At 37.9% G+C, this 8,566-nt stretch overlaps 1 protein-coding gene across 1 annotated transcript in view; it reads right to left on the minus strand.

Annotated features, from left to right (window-relative positions):
• ATP8A1 (ATPase phospholipid transporting 8A1) overlaps positions 1 to 8,566 on the minus strand; it is a 309,537-nt gene that overhangs the window by 222,414 nt on the left and 78,557 nt on the right. Inside the window, 2 exon segments of the mRNA XM_042781818.1 lie at positions 4,591 to 4,635; positions 8,349 to 8,437. Coding sequence (XP_042637752.1) covers positions 4,591 to 4,635; positions 8,349 to 8,437 — 134 coding nt within the window.

The following is an 8,566-nucleotide window of genomic DNA, read 5'->3' on the forward strand; positions in this document are numbered from 1 at the left end:
GTAGAATCTGCAAAACACTGCATAACGTGGATGAACTTGGAGGACATTATGCTGAGTGAAATAAGTCAATCACAGAAGGACAAATATTGTATTAGTTCATTATTGTAAAGTTAAGGAAAGGTTAATCTACTGAAGGAAATTTTCTCTGCTGGTTACCAGGGGTGGGAGGGGAGGGGAGGGAAGGCTGTTAGATAGATAGAAATAAGTATTGATTTGGGTGAAGAGAAGGTCAATGTACCAAATGTGAGTGATCCATATGGCAACACTAAGGATGAGAAGGACATAGAGAGGTACATGGGAGGTACAGAAAACAAATATTAACACTTTTGCACATAGAGTACTGCATTGCCAGTGAAGGCAAACATGGGTATATGGGTGGATAGATGGGTGGACAGGCTGAATGATTAGGTGTGTCTATGAAATGGGGAGTGTATCCAAGAACATACATAGGGTTGGCAGACAATGGTCCTATAAGTTTATGTGAATGATCAGAATTCCCAGGTGCATAGCAGAGCTGACAAGGCAAGGTTGTTGTCATGGCTTGGTCACAGCCAGATACCCAGATGGACCAAGTAGTTGAACCTGAGGACCTGGGACCATGGTCGCAGAGGACATCAAGCTCAATTGGCATAACATACTATATGAAACATTGTTCCACCTCCTACTTTGGTAAGTAGCTACTGGGATCTTAAAAGCTAGCAAGCTGCCAGCTAGATGCAACGATGGGTCTCTCCTCGTCCAGAGCAAAAAAGAATGAAGAAAACCAAAATTCATGGAAACAATTAGTCCTAGCGACTGGTACACCATCCGATCTGCAACCTATACAACTATGAGACCAGAAGAACTAGATGTGCCTACCTACCACTGTCATTCACTTGGAAGGGGATCTATGTAGGAGAAACTTGATAGAGAGGGAGAACAATGTAGAACAAAACTCAAAATTATTTGGAGAAAAAAAAAGGGAGGGGGACCAGGTTTGCTGGTCTGATAGAGCCTCGTGTAACGACTGAGACTATGTCCCCTAGCTGCCCTTCAGATCTAGAATTGAATGCACACCTGTGGTGTCCAGCCAAACAAAAGATAGGCATATGAGTTGAACATTTACCTCAGGTAGATACACTCCTTGGAGAGAACAATCATGGGAGAAAGAAGGGCTGCTTATGCACAGGGAAACAGCTCAGGGGGCAGGAGTGCATGGAGGGATGGACACAAGGAAGAGGTAACTAGGAGGAGGAAGTGGGAGGGGAGCTGTTGCATTGTGGTAAACTGTGGCCAGTGTCATGAGAGAAGGTATATGTGAACCGCTGTATGGAAAGTGAATTTGCTCTGTAAACCTTCACCCAAATCACAATAATAATAAAAAAAGGGTCATCCAAAGATAGCAAGATTACTAAAAAAAAAAAAAAAAAGGAAGGTATAATATTTAAAATGATTGGAATAAAAAAACATCAAGTTTTAACAATTTCATCCAATCTTAAGAAAAATACAGTGAAGGCAAATTTCTCCTGTTAGAAATAATTTAGTTATTGTAGAGAAAATGTGCATCAATTCTACACTAACTGTTTAAAATGAAAAGAATTACATTCATGTAACAGAAAAACAATAAATGCAAACAAATTTTAAACCACATTCTCAAAGGATTAAATAAATCCAACCCTGCCAATGATTCACATCATTCATTGATCTTGAATTATCCATCAACAGTGAGATGCTCTGTCATATTTTAAAAAATACTGACAATGATTCAGCTGTGTGTAGGGGTCAAAACGTATGGCATTTCAAGTGATGAGCTAACATGAGATGACTCACCAGCTGTCAAAACTAACCAAACAGCTGCCTCTGTCATTTGATTACCCTTAGGTATTATGAGGTTATCTGCAAATTTTCATTCTACTTTCCTCTAATAAATTCTAGGTGGAAAATATTAAATGATATTACTGAATTACAATGCACATTGAAAATGTGGCTTACTCATATATGTGTATGTTACCTGAAAATAAAAATGTAACAACTTATAGTTACAATGTTTTCTAAAGGATTAAAGAAACCCATTTTCTGAAATTTCATTTACCAATAAATCATAATGAATGACAGAAATAATAACAAAATAAACAGACACTATACTAGATGAACAGGAGCTCTGGTAGTGTAGTGCCTAAGGCACTTGACTGCTAACCAGAAGTCTGGCAGTTCAAACCCCCCAGCCACTCCTCGGAAGGAAGGTTAGGCAATCTACTTCCGTAGTGATATCGCCTCGGAAACCCAAGGAGGGGTTGCTATGAGTTGGGGCCGACTCGACGGCACATAACAACAACAACAACAACATACTAGATGAACATGTGAATCCATAATTATTATTGTTGTCAGGTACCATAAAGTTGGTTCTGAATCATAGCTACTCTGTGTACAACAAAACAAACCTGTCTGGTCCTGCCCCATCCTCACAACCGTTGAGATGTTTGAGCCCACTGTTACAGTCACTGTGACAATCCATCTCATTGGAACTCTTCCTCTTTTTCACCAACCTTCTACTTTACCAAGCATGATGTCCTTCTCCAGGGATGGGTCCCTCCTGAGAACACATCCAAAGTCCATGAGATAAAGTCTCACCATCCTCACTTCTAAGGAGCATGCTGGCTGTACTTCTTACAAGACAGATTTGTACATTCTTCTGGATGTCCAGGGTATATTTAGTATTTTTCAGAAAAATCGTAATTCAAAGGCATTGATTCTTCTTCAGTCTTCCACATTCCTTGTCTAGCTTTCACATGCATGTAAGGTGATTGAAAATACATTGCCTGGGTCAGATGCACCTTATTCCTCAAAATGACATATTTACTTTTTAACACTTTAAAGAGCTCTTTTGCAGAAGATCTCTCCAATGCAATAGGCTGTTTGATTTCTTGACTGATGCTTCCACAGGTGTTGACTGTGGATCCAAGTAATATGAAATCCTTGAGAACTTCGATATTTTCTCCATTTATCATGGAGAACTCACAACTGGTCCAGTTGTGAGGATTTTTGTTTTCTTTATGTTGAAGTATAATCCATACTAAAGGCTACAGTCTTTGATTTTTATCAGTAAGTGCTTGAAGTCATCTATACTTTCAGCAAACAAGGTTGTATCATATGCATAGCACAGGTCGTTAATGAGTCTTCCTCCCAACCTGATGCTGCCTTCTTCATACAGTCCAGATTATGGAATGAGTTGCTCAGCATACAGGCTAAGTAAGTGAAAGGACACAACCCTGACACACACCTTTCCTGATTTTAAACTACACAGTATGCCCTTGTTCTGTTCAAATGTCAGCTTCCTGGTCTATGTACAAGTTCCTCAAACCAAAAGAAACCAAACTCACTGCCGTCTAGTTGGATCCGACTCGCAGTGACCCCTCCTTGGGTTTCCGAGGTGGTATCACTACAGAAGAAGATTGCCCAACCTTCCTTCCGAGGAGTAGCTGGTGAATTGAAAAACCACCCGTCTGGTTAGCAGTCAAATGCCTTAGGCACTATGCCACCAGAGCTCCTTCAGGAGCACAATTAATTGTTCTGAAATTCCCATTCTTCTCAACGTTATCCATAATTTTCTATGATCCACACAGTTAATAAAATACGGGTAAACCTCTTTCTGGTATTCTTTTCTTTCAGCCAAGATCCATCTGACATCAGCAATGATACCCCTTCTTGCACGTCCTCTTCTGAATCCGGCTTGAATTTCTGAAAGTTCCCTGTCAATAGTATACTGCTGCAACCATTTTTGAATTATCTTCAGCAAAACATGGATCTCTTCCAGTCAGTAGGCCAGGTAGCTGTTTTCCAAATTTTTTGGCATAGATGAGTGAGTGTTTCCAGCATTGCATCCATTTGTTGAGACATCTCAATTGGTATTCCATCAACTCCTGGAGCCTTGTTATTCACCAATGCCTTCAGTGCATGGAGGGAGGGGATTTTAATGTTAAACAAAGTGAAAAATGAAAAGTGTCCAGATTAAGCCTATAAAATACACTCTTTAATATTTCTAAAATGTATCATATTCCAGTTAATTGTAGCCATTGGTAGCTTAGTCTTCTAACATTTGCCATAGACATTTTTAAAAGTTCATTTCCCAGCTTCCTCATAGCCTTATTAAGCTGATGAAAAGAAATGTTAAAGGAAATTTCCACTGCTGTGTAGGGTTCAGTAACATCTTTCCGTAGCTTTGTAGATAGTTAATAGTGGCAGAAGGTGGCAGTGCTGAGCTAAAAACATAGAAAGGTTCAGGTGCTACAGAGCAAATCCTAAAGTAGTCCACACAGCCCAGAGACCTGGGAGGTGATCATTATAAACTGCATTATAGATATGTAATCTAGAACTCTAGCAAGCTAACCGTCAGACTAAATGGTTACAAAATAATTTAAGGTTATTCAACAGAAAATCAAAGATACTTGGTAAATTTTAAGAAATATTTACTTTACAGCATTATCACCTACCTGACCAGTAAATCCTTGCTTTCTTTTTTTTTCACAAGCAGTGAAATGTGTCTAATGAAACAATCAAATGCAAACATTTTACAGGAATAACTAAAGAGACAGACAGGTCCACACAGCTTACCATTCATCAGGAGAGCAGCCATATTCCTCAGGTTCAGGGACATGGCTTCATAGAGAGCAAGAGGAGGGACAGAAAAAAGAGGGAAAATAATCACAGAAAGGCTGGAAACCAAAGCCTGAAGAAAAGAAGCCTGGATCTCTAAAAATGTAGGAAAATGAACATTTAGTTGATTCTGAAGAAATGGCAGTTAGTACAGTAAGTAGATCATGATGATTTATGTTAACTAAGCAGATTTACAAAATTATGTTGTTGGTGTTGTTAGGTGCCCTTGAGTCGGACCTGACTCATAGTGACCCCTCCTTGGGTTTCCAAGGCAATATCACTATGGAAGTGGATTGCCCAACCTACCTTGCGAGGAGTGGCTGGTAGGTTTGAACCACCAGCCTTCTGGTTAGCAGTTACAAAATTATGCTATAACTGAATTACCAGCTTGACTCTTTATCATGAAATTTATTTATTTATGCACAGAATTCAGTGTCTATAGGAAATATTTGAACATAACAGTTTAAATTTGCACTAAAGCAAATGGAATAATCAATCATATTTTGATATTGATTGAAAAATCAATCACTGCATCATCAGAATAAAGTGATTTAATGAAATAAACTTGTTAATACTTATGGAGATCCATATTACACTGATAAAATTTGCCAAATACATTTTAGAAGTAACTTTGACCACCATGAGGTGATAGTTATTTTAACTGGTATATTAACATAAAAGTTAATTTCATTTCTATTAGTAAATGAAACCATATTTTAAAAGATGAACTTACAGTAAAAATTTTTCACTTAAACCATAATTCACTAATTAAAGCATTTGCTATTTTGAACTGCAAACAAATTCATCGACACTTTAAAATCCTCCATTAGCTCATTTGAGCACTAAGAGTGTCTGATCAATATGTAGATTATATTTCAACCAGCCAGTCATGCATTTAGTGAGAAATGTCCCAAAGTACATGACAAAACAGATTTCCTTATTTCCCATTTCTTTCATTAAATATGCTCAATCAGTATTTTTCCTTTGACTGTATTAGATATAGGCAGAGTTTTAAAATGATGAGTTTGTAAAAACGTAAAGTCACTGCTGTTTGGACAACTATATAATAAACTTTGTTGAAAACTCATGGGATCCCTTCACTTTGTAAATGTCCACTCTACTCACTTTAACTTTTCACCAATCTGGCCGCAACACATACCTTACCATTCCAAGGCACCCCCAAACCATTCAACTGCTCCAGTGAAGTATCCAACCACACTGGATCTACCACTAGTCTTGGATGAGCACTAAGGTAAACTTGTTGGTTATAACCTAGACACTGGGAATAAGTATTACAATGATTGTGGTGTTTCTCTCTTGGTGCAGCTCTTCTCAGGGTTAAAGTAGCAGCTGATCCTTTCAGCAAACCTGTCACTAGACAATATACTATCCAGTAGAGCTATTCATAGACTGTATTGTATTACAGTAAACAATAACAAAATTAACTTCAGAGACCCTGTCAGTGTTAAGTCTCACCCAGCTTATCAGCTCATTCTAACAGTGAAATCCAAATTATCCACAAAGGTACTTCACAGTGCAGCCCAGAACCTCAGCGCAATGAGAATCCTAGCCACTAAACATAAAAGTTGACTTAGCTTTCGTGGTATGCAAGTAACTGCAATAAAGCTGACTTATTCTTCCCAGAAGACATTTGCTGAAATGATACTTTAGTAAATGTTTAGCAGTAGAATTTTTAGCTTGTAATAAGTTAAATTTACAAATGATACACAATTCATTTACATTTAAATCCAATTCTCATAAGGGGGGAATAAAAAGATCTACTGAAATAAGCTAATGCATTTGTAAGCACAGTGCATCTGATGCCAATAGTTCTGTTTCAAATAATCATCATCTGTCAGTGTGTACAAATCTTTTTATTTTGTTGCTCATTATGAATCCAATTTGGATCAAAGGTCCAAATGAGAGCAAATGAAATGAGAGAAATTTTATTAAGATTAAATTTTTGAAGTAGTAGTTTATGTATTAAATACATCTTCCTACAAACTTAAGGGATACACACAGCTGGATAGAGATTATACCACCAGGCGGCTTCAAGTCTTGTCTTTCTGATAAAACTCGACAGAACTCACCTTTGACTCTATCTAGGACAAAATAGCTTTTCCTTAATTCTCAAAAATGCCCAAGTACCACCTATGAATTGGTAACCTCAAAGGCAACTGTTAGTATGTGAAAGTTTGCATTACTTTAAAGCTCCGTTTGGCCAACTCCTGGAGGGACCAACACCATGCTTTCTTTGGCTGGAGCTGGAAGTGCACACATATAATAGTTCCTCAAATTAAACAAATGTTAAACATTGCTTTCAGGCAAATGAGATAGCGAAACCATGTTACTTCCCTATCTGGGTCACTAGAACCCAAGAGTGTCCAGAGGAAACTTCTACAGAAAGGTGGTTGACAGTAATTTTCGAGTTGGCCCCGACTCATAGAGACCACTAGGAGACAGCAAATAAGTTACTAAGAATGGAAGCAAGTCAGGAAACCCAAACACCAGTGCCCCTGCTATTACGGCCAAGAGTTAGATATTTACCAGTCTCACTTGCAGATAAGTACAGTTGGAAAAGTTAATAATGGGCCCACGTTCATCAAGAAGGAGGATGTTTTACCTTTTGATCATGTGTTTTCTACGAATTAATTTTCTCAAATTGCCCTATAAAATATTTCAAATAGCAGACTTTTCAATAGTTTAGGCAAGTCCATCTGGAAGCAAGCAATTAATGGGTGTTCAGGAAGCAAGCACACACTAATGAACATTAAAAATCCGATCAAAGGCTTTTTTATTACTTGGATTTAAGTGTTTCATGTCCCTGTCTCCTTCCCACCATCAGAATTTTAAATTGTTCAGTGACTGTAAGAAAAGGAGCCCTGAGAGTACAGTGGTTAAAGTGCTCAGCTGCTAACTAAAGGTTGGCTGTTCGAACCTACCCGCTGCCCTGTGGGAGAAAGATAATGGCAGTCGGATTCCATAAAGATTACAGCCCTGGGGCAGTTCTACTCAGTCCTACATGGTTGCTATAAGCTGGAATTGTCTTGATGTAATGGATTTTAGTGAGTGATTGCAAAGGGAAGAAATGATAATAAGGAAAAAAAAAAACCAAAGGGATGAATAATATCAGATGATATAAGAAAAATGAAATCTAAAGGATAATGAATATTTTAACTTGAAAACTGCCCAACGACAGACCGCATTGTTCTTACCACATGCAAGCTGTACCCTGACTTTATGAAAATGTACAGGGCACTATGTACCTCGTTATTATGGTCAGATGGAGACCCTCAGCAACACAAAATATTGAAAACATTATTAGGCAGAGCCCCCATCTCACTAATTCCAAATGAAAACAATACCAAGCTATGAGATGCAAAACACACATGGATATGGAATTAAAACAGCTGCTTTCTAAATTAAAACTACAAAATCCCTCCCAGTAAGTAGAATACCCCAAATATATACCAAATTGTTAAGAACCAAAAAACCAAACCCATTGCCACTGAGTCGACTCTAACTCACAGCGACCCCCTTTGGGTTTCCGAGGCAGTAAATCTTTATGGAAGTAGATTGCCCAGTCTTCCTTCTGTGGAGTGGCTGGTGGGTTTGAACTGCCAACATTCTGGTTAGCAGTCAAATGCCTTAGGCACTATGTCATTAGCGTGAATTAAATGTGTATTTCAAATTCTAATTTAAGGAAAAGAACTCACCCATATGCAACTCCTGCTATGGTGCACTTCTTAAACTGCATTACATTGCAGGTTAGAGTACCAGTTTTGTCAGAAAAGATGTATTTAACCTAAAAAAGTTGAAAATTACATTAATATTTCAAGTATTTTTATGGAAAAAAATCTCTTAAATTTTAACTGCTTTCTGCATTCATCAAGGGATATGTCCAGTTTTTTTGTTTTTGTTTTCAGTATTTTAG

The sequence above is a fragment of the Orycteropus afer genome, unplaced genomic scaffold, assembly GCF_000298275.1.
Source record: "Orycteropus afer afer isolate SDZICR_OR568_19922 unplaced genomic scaffold, OryAfe1.0 scaffold00176, whole genome shotgun sequence".
Lineage (NCBI taxonomy): Eukaryota > Metazoa > Chordata > Mammalia > Tubulidentata > Orycteropodidae > Orycteropus > Orycteropus afer.